We start from the raw sequence: 21,644 nt of genomic DNA, 5'->3' as shown, positions 1-21,644 counted from the left end.
CAGACCAGCCAGACCTTGCTCCCTCTAGTCTGGACGGAGGGCCCCAATACCCACATGCTGGGTGACCTGGAACCAGGTCTAGACCTTCAGGAACCACCAGTGGGAGCAGCCAGCCTTCTGCAAATGGCTCCTGTGAGCACTGAGGATGGGGGAGGAGGGGTGTCGGGTGGCTGAGATCCTTTCTGTCAGACTATATATACTCTTTGGAGCAGACAGTCTTCGAGTCCCTTTAGAAGGTGGGAATTTTAGGGTCCCTTGTCACCAAGGAAAGCCCTGTTGGAGGGCTTGCACCAGCCCCTTCATTTTCTAGCCATCACCAAGGCTGCAAACCTGAGTTTGGAGGAATTACTACCACTCTAATGCCTTTCTCTTCAGACTCCCCAGCCCGGTCACTCCCTGCCAAAACTGAGTCCTGTGCTTGACCCGTAGCTTCCCCTTCACCTGCCCCCGTAGGTCAGTGGAAAAGACAGGGCCATTTCCCTGTGACACAAAGGGAAACTGAGGTGTGCTGGGCTTGGCTGTGGTGGAGCGGGTGAGTCAGTAGGAAGAGAATCCAGGAGTCCTGACTCGAAGCTCAAGGCAAGGGAGGAGTTAGGCCTGTCCTCTGAGCCATTACCCCCAGCACCAGGACAGGCACTCGGCTTGGCTAGGAACAGCAGAGGCCACGGAATTAATCGGATCAGAGCCAGCGGCTGAGAAGCAAGGGACACAGCCGTTATGGGGAACCCCCATATGACCCCAAGGTCAAGGCAACCCCCCATTCACTGTTGGCTGGGCAACCTTAACACCACCACACACCTCTGGGCATCAAGACTTTGGATGGGAAGCAGCCAGGGAGGGGTGGGCTAGGACCCCCACACAGCAGTAGAGTGAGGCCTTCAGGTCAGGTGGTGGCGCGCCTGGTTGAGCGCACATGTTACAATGCCCAAGAACCCAGGTCCAAGCCCCCAGGTCCCCACCTGCAGGAGGAAAGCTTTGGGAGTGGTGAAGCAGGGCTGCAGGTGTCTGTCTCTCTTCCTCCCTATCCCCCCTCCCCTCTTGATTTCTGGCTGTCTCTGTCCAATAAATAAATAAATAAATAAAGATAATTAAAAATACACCGTGGGTCTCCTTAGACCCTTTCCTTAGGTAACCAAGATGCAGCCCCTACCTCCCGTTGGCAGACTGCTAGGGGCCCCAATCCTTAGAATTAAGGAAATGGGGGCGGGGTGTTATGGAAAAGCCCAAGCAAGGCTCCCTACTGCCCTCACTGTCTGTGAGCTTTCCCGGCTCAACACTGAAAAACTGGTACAAGAGGCTCTCTCCCCACCCTCTGTGCCACCCACCCTACCTGGCTGGGAAGCGGGAGACAAGCAGAAAAGGTACTTGTGCTGAGTGATGACTGCAAGTCCTCCACTCAGAGCACCCTTCACAGGACGAGCATGGCCCTGCTCCCCACTCCCCAGGAACTCCCCAGAGCGCCCCTCCTGGCTTGTGGGGGGCGAGGGCGGACAGTTTCTGGGTTCAGGGGGCGCCCTGAGACCTCAGAGCGCGTGTGCTGGAAGCTGAGGCCTCGCCTCGCAGGACTCCCGGGCCCCTCCCGGAGCACCGCGCCCGCACCCCGGGGCCCCGCCCGCGGCCCGCGGCCCAGCCCCTCCTCCCGCGGGCCGCCGGGGATTGGCGGGCGGGGGGCTGCGGGGCGGGGCCGGGCGCCCTTCTTCCCGCGCCGCCGCTCGGCCCGGAGCAGAGCGCAGGCACCGCGAGCGCAGCGCCCGAGCTCCCGCCGGCCAGGCCAGGTACCGGGGCGCCGTGGTGGGGTCTGGGCGAGGGCTCCCCTTCCCTGTCGGCCCCGGGCACGCGGCCCGGCCTCCGAGGAGATGCCCCCCTGCGCCCCGGGTCAGGGCAGCTCCGAGCTGGAGCAGATGTCCCGGGACGGCACCCCGAGGCTCGGCGCCTGCTGGCAGCAGGTGGTAGGGCAGCGGGGTGGACGGGGCTGGAGGCGGGGTGGGGGGCACAGCACGCTACCGGGGCGGGGGGAGGGCTCGGGCGGCACCTGACGGGGGTCCGAGGCCAGGCCGGGGTCCGGAGGGGCGTGTTGGGGCAGCCGCAGGCCCTGGAGCGCCGCCCCGACGGGCGCCTGACAGCAGCCGGCCCGTGGCACGCCCGGAATCCGGGTATATTTATCCCGGCGGCACCGGGCACGGGCTCGCGGGCAGCGGCCGGGCTCCCCGAGCGGCCGCGGGACACTGGCAGCCCCAGGGCCGGTGCCATTGGCGGCGGGGCTGAGGCGGTGCCTTGGGTGCGCCCCGCAGGGTGTGCGCCCTGCGGGCTGTGAGCGCCGGCGCCGCGCGGGACGGACCCGGACCCGGACCGGGTTCGCGGGAGCCCGCCCCGCCCCGCCCGGCGGGCCCCTCCCATTGGCCCCAGCGAGGTGTGCGCTGTGTACACCCGGGAGGGGGCCCCGGAGGTGGGGCCGGTGGAAACCCTCCTGCCGGGCGGGTGGGGACTCAGGGACAGGTCTGAGGGAAACCAAGTCAAAGGTCCTCACACCACAGGGGCCACCTGTACCCACCACCCATGCCCTCCCTCCCTTTGATCACTACCTGGGCCTCTGTGCGAGGCCTGGAGCTCCCACCGTCTCTTTAGCACTTGGCGTACTCTGAGGAGTTAGTTCATTCTGAAAAAGGAAGAGTCCAGGGCACAGAAAGCTTGAGAGGTCTAGGGACCAGTCCTCCTTGAAAGGGGGGAAGGGCTGCGCGCCACCCTGAAGGCTTCCTGTAGGAAGCAGTAAAGTTGGGAAATCGATGGAGGTTGGAAGAGGCGAGGCCTTGCGTATCTCGAAGACGTCTGGAATGAGGAGAATCAGGAATGCGAATCTCTGATTGCTTGGGGCAGGGGGACAGGGGCTGTGTCTCAGGGGAGGTTGGAGGTATAAAGATAGTTCAGACCTTCAGGCAGGAAGGCGAGCCCACAGTGTCCAGCCTCCAGTGGTTTCTCTAGCCACCTGGTCATTGAGTATTGGTTCTTTCCTGTCCGTGTCACAAACCCTCAGACCAAAGCTCCAAGTGGCCAGCCTAGGAGAGGCGGTGGCTCCAGTCCTGCTGCTGGGTGCTCAGTGAGCTACCTTGAGGCCACAGGCCTTGGAGATGAACCGCACAGACTGGCTGGTGCACGGTCTCTGGGACAGGTTAGGGGAGGGTCTTTTCAGCCGGCATTGTGTGCGCCCTGGAAGTCAGGGCTGGTTGTGAGAGAACACATCTTAGAGGAACGGCTGGTCGCGTGGGGGCTGTTCGAGTGGGGAGAAGAGTTTGAGTATCTGAGTGCTCGGGAAGCTGGAGGACAGGCCCCTGGGGGGGGGGGGTTGCAGGGTAACCACCACCGGGCTGGGCAGGTAAGATGGGGGTGTGTGTGTGGGAGGCGGACTTGCCTTGGCCTTGTGCTGATTTCACTTCTCTAACATTTATTGGGCGCCTCATTTGCATCCCGGGCACAGTCTGGTGAGTGGAGGGTCAGCCTAGGACCCTGGACAAGAGGACAGATAGGTGAAGGGCTCTGAAGGGCCAGGCAGGGCTTCTGGGGACCAAAGGGAATGACCAGTTGCTGGGACAGGAGGGGCTTTCCGGCCAGCGACCTGGGGTGGCTTGGTGTTGAATTTCCGCTCTGCAGGCCACGTCCTGTACACAGCCCTCAGCCGGCACGTCTGCACACGTGCCTGACTACGGAGAATGGGGGTCACTCCCGCTCACTGTCTCCTTGATGTATCTTTCCTGCTGTTTGGGTAGATGAGCCATAGGGTGCTTGATGAGGGGGCTCTGAGCCTTCCAGCTGGGCCCGGCCTTGACCTACTGGGGCTCCGTCCTACCCTTTGAATGTCCCTGGCTAATGGGGACATTGAAGACCCTTGAAGGAACCTGGAAATGCGGTGGCAGCCTTATTTTTATTTGACAGAACAGAGAGAAATTGAAATGGAGAGGGGAGGGGAGACAGAGAGACAGAGAGTGACACCTGCAGCCCTGCTTCACCACTCAGGAAGCTTTCCCTTTGCAGGTGGGGAGAGGGGGCTTGAACCTGGGTCCTTGCACATGGTGATGTGTGCACTTAACTGGGTGTACCAAATCCTGGCCCCTGTGGCAGCTTTCTTGGGGGGTCTTCTGGGGGCCTGCCTGACCACCCTGCACTGCCCACTGGGACTGCCTCTCTCTCCCCTGAGCCTACCTGACCACCCTGCACTGCCCACTGGGACTGCCTCTCTCTCCCCTGAGCCTGCCTGACCACCCCTGCACTGCCCACTGGGACTGCCTCTCTCTCCCCTGAGCCTGCCTGACCACCCCTGCACTGCCCACTGGGACTGCCTCTCTCTCCCCTGAGCCTGCCTGACCACCCTGCACTGCCCACTGGGACTGCCTTTCTCTCCCCTGAGCCTGCCTGACCACCCTGCACTGCCCACTGGGACTGCCTCTCTCTCCCCTGAGCCTGCCTGACCATCCTGCACTGCCCACTGGGACTGCCTCTCTCTCCCCTGAGCCTGCCTGACCACCCTGCACTGCCCACTGGGACTGCCTCTCTCTCCCCTGAGCCTGCCTGACCATCCTGCACTGCCCACTGGGACTGCCTCTCTCTCCCCTGAGCCTGCCTGACCACCCTGCACTGCCCACTGGGACTGCCTCTCTCTCCCCTGAGCCTGCCTGACCATCCTGCACTGCCCACTGGGACTGCCTCTCTCTCCCCTGAGCCTGCCTGACCACCCTGCACTGCCCACTGGGACTGCCTCTCTCTCCCCTGAGCCTGCCTGACCATCCTGCACTGCCCACTGGGACTGCCTCTCTCTCCCCTGAGCCTCTGACTCCCTCTTTTCCTCTTCCTCCTCCTCATCTTTTCTTCTTTATTAGGGGGATTAGTGTTTGATAGTTGACAGTAAAATACAGTAGTTGGTAGACATGTAACATTTCTCAGATTTCTGCATAACTCCCTCCCCCCCACCCTAGGTTTTCCTCCGCCATTATATTCTAGAACCTGAACACTCCCCCCTACCACCACCCCAGAGTCCTTGACTCTGATGCAGTATGCCACCCTCTCCTGTCCTTACTCCTGCAGTTCTCTCTCTGTCTTTTCTGGCTGTCTCTTGCCTTGCTGTCTCTCTCTCTCTCTCTCTCTCTTTCCATTTGACTGTCTCTGATGTGTCAGCTATTTCTCTTGTCTCTCTGCTTCCATCTCTCTCTCTCTCCCTCTCTCTGCCTCTCCCTGTCTACCACCACCTAGCTCTCTGAATTTCCCTGTGTGTGCCTCTCTTTCCATCTGCATTGCTCTAGCTCCCGAGCCTCTGTGTCTCTCACTCTGGATTAGTATGCACGGACACATGTATGGGGTGTGTGTGTGTGTGTGTGTGTGTGTGTGTGTGTGTGTTTTCTCTCCCTGTCTCTCCTACTTCCTTTGGCTTCTTCCTGACTGTGGATGGCGCCCCTCTTTCAGGTTGACTGACCTCTTTAAACCCCCCATCAGGGTCTCCAATGAGTCCTGAACTGCCCCAGGCCCCTGCTCCAGCTTTCTTTGGGGCCAGAAATCCGGCTGTCCAAATATTTGGCCGCCTCCAGGGGATTCCGGGTCAGCAGGGAGGAGGATGGGCTGGCTGGCTCAGGGTCTTCCCTGCCCCTGGGGGGCCACAGGCATGTGATGTCCTATCCTTCGCCTCTGCTGAGCGTTGGGCTGCACGTCCTTCTCAGCAGGCTGGCACAAGAAGGAGGGGCCCACTGCTGGCTCTGGCCCAGTCTTGAACCGAGAGGTTCCAGCTGCAGCTGCACTGGGGGCGGCCTGAGCAAGAGGGTCCGGGACTGGGTGGGAGGGGAGGTTTCGCTGACCAGGGCCAGGCCCGGCTCTCAACCTCTATTGGGAGTCTAAAAAATGTGTGCTGTCACAGGAAAGTTTACTTTCCGGCTCCAGCTGAGCCCCTCAGATCCTCCTAGACACTTCCGGATGCCCAGAACACAGAAGCACAGACCCCAGACACCAAGGCCAGGGAGCTGGGGGGGGGCAGTTGTGTGTCCAGGACATCAGCATCTGGGCCCTCTGCTCTCTCTTGGATGTGCCCCTCCTGCATGCCTCCCCTCAGCACCAGCTAGATATTAGTCACACACTGGTACACGCCCCATGTGGCTCAGACTGAAGGAGAAGCAGGCGGGGGACTGGATCCACCGAGGTCAGAACCTGGAGCCGTGGGTGTAGGTGAAGGGTAAGGGGTGTTTGGGGTACCCTGTCCTGTTCCGAACCCTCACCCATGTGCCCTGTCTCTATACCCCAAGCTCAGCATCCATTCTCCACCAGTCCTGGAGGCTGTGCCTTTCACAAGGTGACTAGATGCGGTTCCCCACTGACTGACAGCTTGTTCTAGATAGCGTTGCCCTCTGAAGCCTAGAAAAGCAAGTGGGCAAGGGGTGCCAGGCTGGGGGCAGTGCCTTGCTTCAACCAAGGAGGGGAGTGGAACAGTTGGGTGAGTGGGAATAGGGGGTCTCCCACACCCCTGAGCCACCAGGGGTGATGACAGTTGCTGGGACAGTGGATTTTCAGGCCAGGCCAGCCTCCTTGCCCCTCAGTTCTGGACTTCGGTGAGGGCCCTGTCATCAGGTCCAAGGCGTCTGTGCACCCACTGGCCCATGTGGCCGAATGACAAGAGAAGGCCAAGGTGACTATCTGTCACCAGCCTGCTGCTGTAGATAGATGTGCTTAGGCCCCTGAGCTTCGGAGAGGCGAGCAGGGCTGAGAGTCCGGGCAGCTCCAAGGGCCTCGGTGCTGGGGAAGAAAAGTGTGCTTCCCACAGCGGCTGATGCAAGCGGTGGCCCCACAGTGGCCTGGATTCCAGGGCCTTGAAATCTTTAATTAGCCAAACTCCGCACCTGCCGAGGTGTGCCTGATGAATTCTCACCCTGTGATGCCTGCGTGGGTGGGCGTTGCCTGCTGCTCCTTGGGCTCCACTCTGGGCCTTATCTCCCAGCAGAGCAAACAGGCCCTAGGGCAGTGGCCTGGGCCATCGATTTACTGCCTGGGCCCATGACAGATGCCATCCTGAAGACCTGCCCAAGGTCGCGGTCTCCCCAGCCCAGCACTCTGTGAGCCCACAGTCTGCCGGGGGGTTGGCAGAGTCTTCAGGGAAACTCCCCAACTTTGACTCAAACTCATAGGATCTGGACAAGAAGATGTGAGGTCCAGAGTGGGGGCTTCTGTGGCCACAGGCACACAGGGAGGCAGGGCTGCACCGGTGTCTGCTGGCAGCTTTGTTGAGCTCCCGGAAGTTTCCCCAGAGTCCCTGATGCACAGGAGCCTCGGGCAGAGCTGCCAGAAACGGCTCAGGCAGCAGAGTGCAGGACATGCACGCGTGAGCTTCCCAGCACTGAGTATGGCAGGGTGGTGCTCCGGTATTTCTCTCTCAGAAAATAAATAGTTTTTGTTTTTCTTTTGCTGCCAGAGTTTTCACTAGAGCTCTACACCCACATAACTTCACCACTCCTGGTGGACTTTATTTTATTTTAGCTAGAAGGTGAAAGGAGGAGAGAGAGAGAGAGACAGAGAGGAGTGAGACAGAGAGGAGAGAGACACCACCGCATGACTCCATTGCTCGTGAAACTTCCCTCAGGCAGATGCTCCATGCGGTAACTGTGGCCTCAAACCTGGGTTCTTGTACATGGCAAAGTGAGCGATCTCCCGGCTCCATCAATAGCTATTATGTATATGTATATATATATATACACACACATATATATATATTTCTAAAAAGGTAGCGAGTGGTGGCACACTCAGTAAAGTATACACATTACCATGCCCAAAGAACTGGGTTCTGGGCTGGGTGGTGGCACACATGTCACAGTGCACAAGGACCTGGGTTTGAGTTCCCAGTCCCCACCTACACGGGGAAAATTTATTGAGTGGTGAATCGGTGCTGGAGATGTCTCTCTGTCCCGTAAATATATCAGGTTTTTAAAAAACAACAACAACAAGGACAACAAAAGGGAGAAAAATGGATTCATGGTGCAGGCAGTAAGCCCCAGCAATAACCCTGGAGGCAAAATAAAAAAAACAGTCCAACTCCTAATCCCCATCTGCAAGAAAAAAGCTTCATAAGGGGCAGAGAGTCACTGCAGATTCTCTCATCACTTTGCGCCTTTCTCTCTCCCTCTTTGTCCCTCTTTACCTGTCTTTCACCCTCTATCAAAAAGGGGAAAATGGCCACTGGGAGTGATGGAATTGAACGATAGACACCCAGCAATAACCTTGGTGGCAATAAGAAAAAGGAAAAAGTCATAACAACCATTCTAAACTTTTCTATAGATTTGTTTATTTTTCAGAGAGAGAGAGAACCGGAGCACCACTCATTTCTGGCTTATGGTGGCAGCAGGTGCTCTGACATGTACTATCTCTCCAGCCCAGTAAGGATTGGTGGAGGTGGGGGATAGAACGAAAGTTTATGCAACAGACTCTTGTACCTGAGGCACCAAAAGGTCTCAGATTCGCTCCTTATCACCACCATAAACCAGAGTTGTACAGTGCTCTGTATAAAAATAATAATGAGTATTGTTCAAGATTTATTTGTGGGAGCCGGGTGATAGTGCAGCGGATTAAGCGCAGGTGGCGCAAAGCGTGAGGACTGGTGGAAGGATCCTGGTTCAAGCCCCTGGCTCCCCCCCTGCAGGGGAGTCGCTTCACAGGCGGTGAAGCAGGTCTGTAGGTGTCTGTCTTTCTCTCCCCCTCTCTGTCTTCCCCTCCTCTCTCCATTTCTCTCTGTCCTATCCAACAACAATGACATCAATAACAACAACACTGGCGACAAAAGGGAATAAATAAATTTTTTAAAAGATTTATTTATTTGTATATTTATGAGAGATAACTAGGGCACATGTGATGCCAGGGGTGGAACTCAGGATCTCATGTTTTCAAGTCTAATGCTTCATGCACTATGCCATCTCCTGGGTAGCTAAATATAGATTCCCCCACCTTTTTTTTCCCCCACCAGGGTTATTGCTGGGGCTTGGTGCCTGCACAACAAATCCACTGCTCCTCACGGCCTTTTTTAATAGAAACAGAGAGAAGTTGAGAGAGAAGGGGGTGGGAAATAGGGAGAGAAGCCAAGGGCTGGGTGGTGGCATACCTGGTAGAGCGTACATATTACTATGTACAAGGATGCCTCTCCCCACCTGCAGGGGGAAGCTTCATGAGCAATGAAGCAGCAGTGCAGGCATCTCCCTCTCTCCCACACTGTATCCCTCTTCCCTCTGTCTCTGTCCAATGAATAAGTAATAGATATAACTTGAAATTCTTTAAAAAGAGAGAGCCACACCTGAAGTGCTGCTTCATTGGTCATGAAGCTTCCTCCTCTGCAGGTGGGGGCAAGGGTCTGTATACTACTCACAGCTACTCACTGCTGGGTCTCTGGCTGGTCTGAGGTCCCAGGGAAGAGATGGGACGGCCCTCCTCACATGATTTCCAGTCTATAAAAGATACAAACCCCACTCCCATCCCCACCCCTGCTAGCTTCTGCTGTAACTTAGTGTGATTCACATGGTGCTGGGACTGGGATATAAGGGAGAGGAGGCAGCAAGGAAGGCTTCCAGGAGGTGGGGCGGAGAGAAGGAGGGGGGAACTCATGCTAAAATATCAAGTAGGGTTTCTCAAAGTGTGGGAATAGGAAAATGCCTTCAGCAGAGGACACAGCACAGGCAAATACCCTGAGGTGAGGTATGGCTCAAGGCAGGCTGTGAGAGTAGAATGAAGGTTCTGTGGTCATAGACAAATACAGAACCTTGAAAACCAGCTCTGGGGCCGGGCCCTGCTAGGGGATGGAGAACTTGAAGCCAGGACCTCAGGCACCTTGGCTGTGACCGCCACAGACTGTGGTCTCCCTGGAGTCAGTGCTCGGCTGCTAGGCAAGGATATTAAGGCAGAGAGAGGAAGGGGGTGCTTTATCCAGACTGCCAATTCAGCACACTCTGAGGGCCTGTTCTAGCCTGCCCAGGGCAGGAGGCCCAGGGAGGGTAACCTCAGCTGGATGCAAGGGGGACCTCAGGAATCACTCTGGAGACCAGGTGGGGCATGTCCACAGCTGGCTGGATTCTCTGGAGGTGGTAGGAGTAGGTGCAAGGGCAGGCTGGCCTGGGGAATGAGACCCATGTTCACTGTCATGTCCTACATGGGTGGGGATGGAGAAGAAGGTCTCATAGGCCAGCCTTGGAGGAGGAGATGCAGGCTGAGGGTCTGCAGGCAGCAGCTGTGGAGTCTACAAGGTGACTGGGGTCTGACCTCCCCCGGGGGGCTGCAACGCCCCCCAGACACCAGGACCGAGGCCCAGGCCTAGTCTCCCCTCCCCATCCATTGCCTCACATGCTGAGTTTGAGACTCATATCCACCTGAGACCAGCAGGATCTGGAGTGGGTATGAGGGGTTCAGGACAGACTTTGGGGTTCCCAAGCAAAGCAAGTGATGTGTCTTTACACCAAGCTCTGGCTGACCTGCCTGGCAGTGCTCTCCTCTCCCAGGCCTCCTCTCTAGCCCTGCCTCTCCCACTGGCTCAAATGCCCTTATAGATGCCCAGGGACCATCTGAGCATGGGCAAGGAGGCTTCATTCAGTTCACCCCAGTGATGGGAAAGGAGACTATGAGTTCTGGGCAGGGTTGGGAGCAGGGAAAGGAAGGGCTAGTCCCTGCTAAGTCCAACAGAGCTGTGTCTGGGGGCAGGTCAGGGGTGCTGATCTAGTGGCGAAGGGCCAGTGTTCCTGGCCTAGGACTCTAGGAAACGGGGACTATGCCCAAAGGACTGCTCCTTGAGGGCTAACACCTAAGAGTGGGGGGCTCCCTAGCAGGGGAGGAATGGCTTGAAGAAGAGCATGACCCTGAGCCCAGGCTATGAGGAGGGTGAGGCTGTGTGGCCCAGAGGACTGGGCCCCACTGCACCAAGTTCCTGGAAGGCCCCCTGAGGGCCCTTCGCAGCCAGGCGGGAAGGGCCCAGGTGTCCAGGCACCCAGCACCGCCTCAGGCCTCCCGGCTCCAGGGGGGCAGCCTCTGCGCCTGCCGTTCCCAGCGCCAGCTCTTAGCCTACAGAGGGCCCTTTGTTCGGGCTGCCAGCAGTGCCCGCCGGGCGGCTGGGAACGCGGCCCACAGCCCTCACCCTCTCCCGAGGTCTCCAGCCGTCGGGCAATGCCATTCTAGGTTGGCTAGGAGGTCCCTGGCGTGCAGCACAAGCAGCACAGAAGACTGTCTCCCAGTGCCAGTGTCCAGGAGGGGTGACAGTCCAGGGCCCGCCCCCAGAGTGAGCCCTGCAGATGTGGGACTCAGCGTCCCCCAGAGTGAGCCCTGCAGACATAGGACTCAGCATCCCCCAGAGAGAGCCCTGCAGACGTGGGACTCAGCATCCCCCAGAGTGAGCCCTGCAGACATAGGACTCAGCATCCCCCAGAGTGAGCCCTGCAGACATAGGACTCAGCATCCCCCAGAGTGAGCCCTGCAGACGTGGGACTCAGCATCCCCCAGAGTGAGCCCTGCAGACATAGGACTCAGCATCCCCCAGAGAGAGCCCTGCGGACATAGGACTCAGCATCCCCCAGAGTGAGCCCTGCAGACGTGGGACTCAGCATCCCCCAGAGTGAGCCCTGCAGACATAGGACTCAGCATCCCCCAGAGTGAGCCCTGCGGACGTGGGACTCAGCATCCCCCAGAGTGAGCCCTGCGGACATAGGACTCAGCATCCCTCAGAGTGAGCCCTGCGGACGTGGGACTCAGCATCCCCCAGAGTGAGCCCTGCGGACGTGGGACTCAGCATCCCCCAGAGTGAGCCCTGCGGACGTGGGACTCAGCATCCCCCAGAGTGAGCCCTGCGGACGTGGGACTCAGCATCCCCCAGAGTGAGCCCTGCGGACGTGGGACTCAGCATCCCCCAGAGTGAGCCCTGCGGACGTGGGACTCAGCATCCCCCAGAGTGAGCCCTGCGGACGTGGGACTCAGCATCCCCCAGAGTGAGCCCTGCGGACGTGGGACTCAGCATCCCCCAGAGTGAGCCCTGTGGATGTGGGACTCAGCATCCCCCAGAGTGAGCCTGCGGACGTGGGACTCAGCATCCCCCAGAGTGAGCCCTGTGGACGTGGGACTCAGCATCCCCCAGAGTGAGCCTGCGGACGTGGGACTCGGCATCCCTTGGTCCTGCCTGGCACCACTAGACTCTGAACTCAGGTCATACAGCAGACATTCACTTCCTAGATGGGCCAACCAGGGCCCCAGGGCTGGCCAAAGATGGCAGGTATAGGGTATGGCCACCTGGAGAACTCAGGTAGCTGAGCTCTCTGTCCACAAAGGCAGTTTCGGGGGGCGGGACCAGGTGGGGCTGCGTGTGCACGTGTGCCCCAAGTGTCCGTCTGGGAGGTGGCTGTGATGTCCCATGGAAGGTCATAACCGTGATCCATAATGGGATAACCATCTGCTTTACAGACTCCTGACTGTCAAGTGAGAGCCAGTGTCATGGAGGCTCCCCTGCAGACCGAGATGGTGGAGCTGGTGCCGAACGGCAAGCACTTGGAGGGGCCGCTCCCAGCCACCACCCCCACAGCCTGCAGCCAGAGGTGAGCAGAGCAGGACCCCGCCATGCCTCCGGGCAGGGCGTGGAGTACGGGGCTGGAGCTGAGCTGCCCGCCCTGTCTGTGCCCACAGGGTCGAGGCCCCCAGTCGGAGCTTCGTGGAAGATGAGGACTTCCTCCAGAAAAGCCCCAGCAAAGAGCCGCACTTCACCGATGTGAGCAGGGGCAGCAGGGTGGGGCACTGCCGGGCGGGCGGCTGAGAGGTGGTGTGTGTAGGGGGTGTTCTGAGATGCCCTCTGTGCCTTTCTGATTCCTCTCTCCCCTCCCTCCTCACCTGGTCCCTGCAGTTTGAGGGGAAGACCTCATTTGGGATGTCAGTGTTCAACCTCAGCAATGCCATCATGGGCAGTGGCATCCTGGGGCTTGCCTACGCCATGGCCAACACGGGCATCATCCTTTTCCTGTGAGTACCCTTGGTGAACTTCGGAACACAGAAGCCCGAGACAGGCCGGGGCCTCCAAGACCTGCCAGCCTTCCTGGCTGCAGTGGGTGGGGACTTATGCTCAACTCAACCCATAGTGAAAAAAGAAAGAAAAGGAATGAGCCACCGTCCCACAGCTACACCTCCTTTCTCATTAAACCTGCTGAGCTCACGACACAGGGGCCAGGCTCACAGAGCCCAGTCTGTATTCCTACTGCCCTTACACAGGACGGACCTTCCCTTTCTGGGGCTGTGCCCTGTGGTTAGAATGGAAAACATGTTTGTCCCAAGGAGATGTGGCACTTGAGGGCTCTCCAGGGTGTGGTCCACACAGGGGCCCACTGAGCTCACATCCATGGCGACTGGAAGTCCACCCCGTCACAGCCTCCCGGGTCTCCCAGGGCCCATCGCCCACCACCAGCCAGTGATCTCTCTTTGTCCACCTTCCCCAGGTTCCTTCTGACGGCCGTTGCCCTGCTCTCCAGTTACTCCATCCACCTGCTACTCAAGTCCTCAGGGATCGTGGGTGAGCCTCAGACCGATTGTGGGGTGGGGGTGAGGGGTGCCTGGAGAAGCATCCTGACCCCTGTCCCCACAGGCATCCGAGCCTATGAGCAGCTGGGCTACCGGGCCTTTGGGACACCAGGAAAGCTGGCAGCAGCCCTGGCCATCACACTGCAGAATATTGGAGGTGAGGCTGGCAGCAGGCACCGGGCAGTGGGCAGGTGGGCAGGTGCACAGGTCTGAGGCCGGCTGGTGGTGCTGACCCCAGCACCTGCCCACCCCTGTCCCCTCAGCCATGTCCAGCTACCTGTACATCATCAAGTCTGAGCTGCCACTGGTCATACAGACCTTCCTGAACCTGGAGGAGCAAACCTCGTGAGCCCCAGGCTGGGGGGAAGTGGCTGAGGGGGAGCAGGGACCCTCATATAGTTTGTATGTTCACCACTGGCCCTGGGAGCCGGAGGCTAAGACAGAGCTGACAAGTGCCTGGAGGAGGGGGCAGGGAGCCGCCAGTCCAGCAACCACTAGCCAGTCCGCATGCTCTTAGGAGGTTCCTGAGGAGCCCAGAAGGGACACTAGGCGGTGAGGTGAGTGGGGCTGAGGCCCTGGCTCCAGCCTGTACACGTAGGAGGGCTGGAGAGCCTGGGGCTTAGCTCTAAGCACCTGCTATTCCTGACCTCAGCCTGGGTGTTAACACCCTAGGAAATTAAGCCCTGGGTGTCCCAGTTGCCTGTCACTTTAGCGGCACTGATGGCATCAGCCTTGCTTTGTGGGTAGCGGCGAGGAGACAGCCAGGCCAGGAGGAGAGAGATAAGCCAGGATTCTGCCCTGGCCCCCCCAGGCTCTTTCCAAAAGGTTGGCCTTTGAGCTTGTCCCTGAGAGAGGGCCCCATCCCTCTAGTTCCCTGAAGTCCCATCCATTGGGGAACAAGCAGGTGCCAGGAGAGGCCACCAGGAATGTAGTTGGTCAACAGATCCCCGAGACCCCCCCCCCAAAGAATGTTCCCCCAGAACAAGGTCTTTCATAGCTGCTGACCTCCTGGAGGAGCCTGGACCCAAAGAACTGAGAAAAATCACAACTTTGACAGTTAACCAGCAACAGCTGGACACACCAGTCCTCCTCTCCCCTAGGAGAGTCCTGGGCCGGGGAGATAGTGCAGAGGGAGTAAAGCAGACTCCCGCACCTGAGGCCCCAGAGGTCACAGGTTCAACACCCAACACCCTCATTAGCCAGAGCTGAGCAGTGCTCTGGTCTCTCTCTCCATCATGATAGTAAAATCTGAAAGAGAGACTGAGAGAGGGGTTGGAAGTGTGGCTTTTTTGCAGATGGGAAAAGGGGCCGTCAGAGCTGTGGACTTCTCAGAAGTCACTTAGTGGTGATTGACATAGGTGGGGTGGGCAGTCCCCCAAGAGTGAGTGGGCCCTGACCCAGCTGCCCCTCCCGGCCCTGCAGGGCCTGGTACATGAATGGAAACTACCTGGTGATCTTGGTCTCTGTCATCGTGATTCTCCCCTTGGCACTGATGCGGCAGCTCGGTGAGTGTGGTGGGGCCGAGGTCTTGGGAGACACAGTGGAGGGCGCCCTGGCTCACGGCTGCCCGGGTCACCTTGCAGGCTACCTGGGCTACTCCAGCGGCTTCTCTCTCAGCTGCATGGTGTTCTTCCTCATCGCGGTGAGTCACCTTCCGTGCTGCCCCAGGGAGGGGGGAGGTCACTGGGGGAGCCCTTGGTCAGAGGACCACCAGGACAGGTCTCTCTAGGGAGCCCTGGTCAGAAGGCAGCGCCTTGGGGACACGTGGTAGCACAGCAGGTTAAGTGCACGTGACACAAAGAGCAAAGACCAATGTGAGGATCCTGGTTTGAGCCCCCAGCTCCCCACCTGCAGGGGAGTCACTTCACAGGCGGCGAAGCAGGTCTGCAGGTGTCTACCTTTCTCACACACACACACACCTGCCCCTATCTTCCCCTCCTCTCTCGAGCTCTCTCTGTCCTAACTAACAATAACAAAATAGAAAAAATGGCCTCCAGGAGCAGTGGATTCAAAGTGCAGGCACTGAGCCCCAGTGATAGCTCTGGTGGCAAAATAAAAAAGAACAAGAAGAAGGTAGCACCTTCAATCCCGATGGTGGCTGCACCGGGACCTCCCAAGCAGCCATGCCTGATCCTGACGCCTTTCTCCTCCCCTTCCTCGAGCCAGGTCATCTACAAAAAGTTCTATGTGCCCTGCCCACTGCCCCTCCACTCTGCCAACATCACGGGCAACTCCAGCCACCTGGGGGTCATCAAGGAGGAGGCATCACTGCAGGACCCTGCTGAGGCTGAGGCTGCCTGCATCCCAAACTACTTCACACTCAACATACAGGTTCCTGCAAGCCAGGGCAGAGGAGGGCCGTGGTGAGAGCAAGGTGGGGGCAGCCCTGACAAGCACCCCCACCCTCCCTGTCTCCCCAGACGGCATACACCATTCCCATCATGGCCTTCGCCTTCGTCTGCCACCCTGAGGTGCTGCCCATCTACACAGAGCTCAAGGAGTAGGTGTCCATGACGGGGGGCAGGGCAGGGGGCTGCCCAGAGCTGGCTGGATGAGAATGGATGTGGCTCTGAAGGGGGGAGGAAGTCATGTGTCAAAGCTCCCCACGGGAGCTGGGCAGTAGCACAGTGGGTTAAGCACAGGTGGCGCAAAGCTCAAGGACCGGCGGAAGGATCTCAGTTCGAGCCCCCCACTCCCCACCTGCAGAGGGGTCGCTTCACAGGCGGTGAAGCAGGTCTGCAGGTGTCTATCTTTCTCTCCCCCTCTCTGTCTTCCCTCCTCTCTCCATTTCTCTCTGTCCTTTCCAACAATGACAACATAAACAACAATAATAAAAACTACAACAATCAAACAACAAGGGCAAAAAAAAAGGGAATAAATTAATAAATATTAAAAAAAAAAAGCTCGGGTTGGGGTCGATAGCATAATGGTTATGCAAACAGACTCTCATGCCTGAGGCTCCAAAGTCCCAGGTTCAATCCCCTGCACCAGCATATGCCAGAGCTGAGCAGTGCTCTGGTAAAAAAATAAATAAATAAAAGGGAGTCAGGCAGTAGAGCAGCGGGTTAAGCGCAGGTGACACAAAGCGCAAGGACCGGTGTAAGGATCCTGGTTCAAGCCTCCGACTCCCCACCTGCAAGGGAGTCGCTTCACAGGCGGTGAAGCAGGTCTGCAGGTGTCTATCTTTCTCTTCCCCTCTGTCTTCCCCTCTTCTCTCGATTTCTCTGTCCTATCCAACAACGATGACAACAATAATAACTACAACAATAAAATAACAAGGACAACAAAAGGGAATAAATAAAATAAATATTAAAAAAAAAAAAAGCTCCTCGCAAGGGGTGACTGGAAGCAAGAAGGCGCCCTCCGCTGTCAGCGGGTGAGGGTGTGGCACTGGAGAGACCTGGGGGCTACAGCTTGGCACCGACCACCATCCCTGCTCCCCTGTAGCCCCACCAAGAAGAAGATGCAGCAGATCTCCAACCTGTCCATCGCCGTCATGTACATCATGTACTTCCTGGCCGCGCTCTTCGGTTACCTCACCTTCTACGGTATGGCTGGGCCACGGGGGCAGAGGCCAGGCTGGGGGCAGGGGGCTGGCCCGTGGCCACGGAGCCCTGCAGGTGTAAGCGCTCCTTAGCCACGTGACGCCTGCGCTCTGCCGCCGCCGTGCAGGTGCCTTTAGCTGCACGCCTCGGCATCAGGGTCCACCCAGACGCAGAGCCCGGCCCTGTCCCTGGGTTGCCCGCTGACCACCCTCCCTGCCTGCGGCAGACGGGGTGGAGTCAGAGCTGCTGCACACCTACAGCAAGGTGGACCCCTTTGACGTGCTGATTCTGTGCGTGCGTGTGGCCGTGCTGACGGCCGTCACGCTCACGGTGCCCATCGTCCTGTTTCCGGTGAGCGGGCGGGTGGCTGGGCCCCAGGGGGCGCGGGCACCAGCGCCGACAGATGGCTGACCCTGCCCGCCTGCCATGCAGGTGCGCCGTGCCATCCAACAGATGCTGTTTGCCAACAAGGAGTTCAGCTGGCTGCGCCACGCACTCATCGCCATCACGCTGCTCACGGGCATCAACCTGCTGGTCATCTTTGCCCCCAACATCCTGGGCATCTTCGGGGTCATCGGTGAGTGTCGAGCCCACCTGTCTGTGCAGGTGGGGGGGTTGGCCCCCAGGATTCCACTGCATATCCTGCAGATTCCTTTTCCCTAGGGCTAGCAGCCACCCACACCGCTTAGACCCCTGCCCCAAATTTTGTCCTTAAGGGTGTTCCTATCCCTTTTGAGAGCTCGGAGTTCCAGATTCAGTTCACCTCCCGAAGGACATTGTTGAATCTTGATTTCACTTCACCTATGAGGAAACTGGAGGTCAAAGTGGTTAAGGGAGTGAGGAGGCCAGACTGCCCATAAGTGGGGAGCCTTTTCCAATCTCTGCATCAGGAAACTGTAGGTTGGAGCTCTGTTCACTGCCCTCTCCCAATGGGGACCCTGACGCGGAAGGACACACAGTTCTGAGACATTTTGGGATACTCAGCTCAGAAGACTGACTTCCAAAGCCAACTCTGCAGGAACCAGCACAGACCTGGGGCCCAACTATCAGGAATCACCTCGGTTCCATATGACTGAAGTCCCACTTAAAACAAATTAAGCATAGAGGCAGGGTGATAGCACAGCGGGTTAAGCGCACATGCTGCCAAACACAGGGATCGGTGTAGGGATCCTGGTTCAAGCCCCCGGCTCCCTCCCAGCAGGGGGTTGCTTCACAGGCGGTGAAGCAGGTCTGCAGGTGTCTGTCTTTCTCTCCTCCTCTCTGTCTTCCCCTCCTCTCTCGATTTCGCTCTGTCCTATCCAACAACAATGACAGCAATAACAACAATAATAATGGCAGCAACAACAATAAACAAGGGCAACAAAAGGGTAAAGATAACTTCCAGGAGCAATGGATTCGCAGTGTAGGCACCGAGAACCAGCGATAGCCCTGGAGACAAAGAAAAGAAAAAAAAGGGAGTCGGGCTGTAGTACAGCGGGCTAAGCGCAGGTGGCGCAAAGCACAAAGACCGGCATAAGGATCCCGGTTCGAACCCCGGCTCCCCACCTGCAGGGGAGTTGCTTCACAGGCGGTGAAGCAGGTCTGCAGGTGTCTATCTTTCTCTCCTCCTCTCTGTCTTCCCCTCCCTCTCTCCATTTCTCTCTGTCCTATCCAACAACAACAATAATAACTACAACAATAAAACAACAAGGGCAACAAAAGGGAAAAAATAAATAAAATAAATATAAAAAAAAAGTTTAAAAAAAATCTTTAAAAAAAAAAAAGAAAAGAAAAGAAAAAAAAAGATTAATCAGGAACCGGGTGGTGGTGCACCTAGTGAAACACACATGTTACAGTTCACAAGGACCCAGGTTCATGCCCCTGGTCCCTACCTACAAGGGGAAGCTTCATGAGTGGTGAGGCAGGGCTGCAGGTGTCTCTCTGTCTCTCTCCCTCTCTGTCTCCCCCTCCTCTCTAATTCTGGCTGTCTCTAATAATTAAAAATAAAGATAATAAAAAGGTAAATTAATTAATTAAGCTGAAGAATGTATAAGGTTGATAATGGGGAAGCCTTCAGGAATAGTTGCATCTAGCAGCCCAATGTTCCCTGTCTCTCTAACTCATGATTGGCCTTTCTCTTCTACTGGCCTTCTTTTTTTATATTTTATTTACTTATTATTACTGGATGGAGGCAGAAATTGAGAAGGGAGAGGGAGATAGAGAGGGAAAGAGACAGAAAGACAACTACAACACTGCCTCACTATTCATGAAGCTTCCCCCCTGCAGGTAGGGACCAGAGACTTGATCCTGAGTCCCTGTGTACCGAATTGTGAATGCTTAACCAGGTGCACCACCGCCTGGCCCCTATTTATTCATTAATAAGAGGGGTAGGAGAAAAAGAGAAAGAACCAGACATCCCTCTAGTACATGTGCTGCCGGGGTTCAAACTCAGGACCTCATGCTTGAGAATCCAACAATTATCCACTATGCCGCCTCCCAGACCACCCTTCTGCTGGTTTTATTCACTGACAAATTCTCTAGCCTTCCACTGAGAGGGGCGGGGGAGACAGAAAACAAGGAAGGGGAGCTGGTGGACTCCATAGGATCAGGTCTAGGTCTCAAGTGCGATCTCAAGATAAGCTGCCCAAGGAAGTGGGGGTGGCTGGGAAATGACCCAATGGCTAAGCAAAGGGACTCTCATGCCTGAGGCTCCAGAGTCCTCAATTTTAGTTCCCTGCACCACTGTAAGCCAGAGCTGAGCAGTACTCTGGTAAAAAAAAAAAATTAAAATAATAATAATAAGACTCCCCACCCAAGAAACAATGTTTGCTGTTGGGTCCACCCCGAAGCTGTGGAGATAGATGAGCAGAAGCCAGCCATGCCGGTTTTGTGTGTTGCAGGTGCCACTTCTGCCCCCTGCCTCATCTTCATCTTCCCTGCCACCTTCTACTTCCGAATCGTGCCCACTGAGAAGGAACCCGTGAAGTCCACCCCCAAAATCCTGGTGCGAGGGGCTTGGAGGTCGTGGGCTGGCGTGGGGCACCACGCGGTGCGGTGACCTCAGACCTGACCCTGCCGTCTGCTCCCACAGGCCCTTTGTTTCGCTGTCCTTGGCTTCTTGCTAATGACCATGAGCTTGAGCTTCATCATCATTGACTGGGCCTCAGGGACCGGCCGGCAAGGAGGAAGCCACTAGGATGATGAGCCCCGTCCTGTCCCGGCACTGAACCTCACCCCTGCCCAGACTCTGAGTCCCTGCAACACGTGACCGTTCAGAGGGGGGAGAAGTCGTGGTTGACTCTACGGCCTTTGGCTCTGCCACACAGCCTCTCTGGGGAAGGTTTCTGCCCCAGCCTGGGGCCACGACTCGGCTGGGCCCCCTGGTTCCAGGGACTCTCTGAGCTGCGAGCAGGGTGGGGCTAGACCCCCGCTTCAATCCTGCCGTCCAAGCTCCTTCTCTATGCACAGCTGCACATACTGAAGCCCAGCCATGACCTGTGAGGTCACCAGCCTGGGGGCACACAGAGCTGGAGCTCAGGCCTGAAGCCATTTCCCACCTTGCTGCAAGGTGGTGGTCCATACCCTCACCCCCCGGCTCTCCCTACTCTGTCCTGGATGCCCCTTTCAGCACTTGGCCCCTCCATATCTCCACCGGGAGCATACCCACCCCATCTCCCATACCTAAAGCCATCGGGTTCCTGTGAGGGGAGAGGCTGCTGTGGGCACCCCTAGTGGACCCCTGCCCAGTCCCTTCACCAGTCCTGGGGAGGCTGGGCCTCCCCAGCCCCAAGTCTGGGCCAGAGCTCACATTCCATTGCTAGGAGAAGAGAGGCCAAGAGCCTCTGCCCCTGGGAGCCAAAGACCCCAGGCCAACCTGGGCGGGGCTGGAGAGGCTGGTACCCCCCTTTTATAAATATCACACAAAAGACAAGCTGTGTTTCAGATTCTTGATCTCCAGGGTCCCTGAGCCCCTGGAAAGGGAGGTGGGAACCAGGACGTGGACGTGACAGAAGCCCATTCTGCCTTCCCCCCGGGCTGGGAGTTGGGAAGGGAGTGTCCTAAATGCCAGCCACCCCTACATCCCACACCAAGCAGTGGCAACCTCAGACCCAGCCTTGGACCAGGGCCAGCCTCCTCACAGACCTGCTTTCTCACGGGGTGAGGTGGGGAGGAATTAATGAGGCCCCAGGAAGTGGGACAGAGAGAGGCCTCCGGAAGGAGGCAACGTGAGGAGCATCCCCAGCAGCTTCAGGGAGGGTCTGAGCCGGGGGCAGCCGAGCCCTGCGGAAGGGCCCCCGTGCTCCCCTGGCTGCCCTGTCAACCCTCTGTCAGTGCCTTGAGTCTGGGGACAAAAGTACAAGGATCCTGGGCCCCACCAGGCTGGTCCTTTTACTAGCAGTGAAAGGCACTGTAAATAAAGGTGAGCTTGTGAGTCCCTATCTGTGGGACCCGAAGCTTTGAGGAAGAGGACACCCAAGGCAGAGCCGGAGCTCCAGGAACGCAGGGCAGCCCCAGGGGCCCTGGCCTCAGTGGGACTGGACAACTGCCCGCTGCCTGAAGCAGACCTGAACCAGCTGGGAC

The 21,644-nt window shown here is 57.7% G+C and overlaps 1 protein-coding gene across 1 annotated transcript; it reads left to right on the top strand.

Moving 5' to 3' along the window:
- Window positions 1-1,663: 1,663 nt before the first annotated feature.
- SLC38A3 (solute carrier family 38 member 3) lies at window positions 1,664-20,992 on the top strand. The gene is made up of 16 exons (XM_007527273.3): window positions 1,664-1,775; window positions 12,439-12,569; window positions 12,658-12,739; window positions 12,872-12,987; window positions 13,458-13,531; window positions 13,604-13,696; window positions 13,803-13,884; window positions 14,962-15,044; window positions 15,123-15,181; window positions 15,706-15,870; window positions 15,960-16,039; window positions 16,987-17,087; window positions 17,311-17,435; window positions 17,517-17,661; window positions 19,964-20,067; window positions 20,155-20,992. The coding sequence occupies exons 2-16, from the start codon at window positions 12,469-12,471 to the stop codon at window positions 20,257-20,259; spliced, it is 1,515 nt and encodes a 504-aa protein (XP_007527335.1). The 5' UTR covers window positions 1,664-1,775; window positions 12,439-12,468; the 3' UTR covers window positions 20,260-20,992.
- The last annotated feature ends 652 nt before the right edge of the window (window positions 20,993-21,644 follow it).

Source organism: Erinaceus europaeus, chromosome 12, assembly GCF_950295315.1.
Source record: "Erinaceus europaeus chromosome 12, mEriEur2.1, whole genome shotgun sequence".
Classification (NCBI taxonomy): Eukaryota; Metazoa; Chordata; class Mammalia; order Eulipotyphla; family Erinaceidae; genus Erinaceus; species Erinaceus europaeus.
This window is presented reverse-complemented; position numbering and strand designations above follow the sequence as displayed.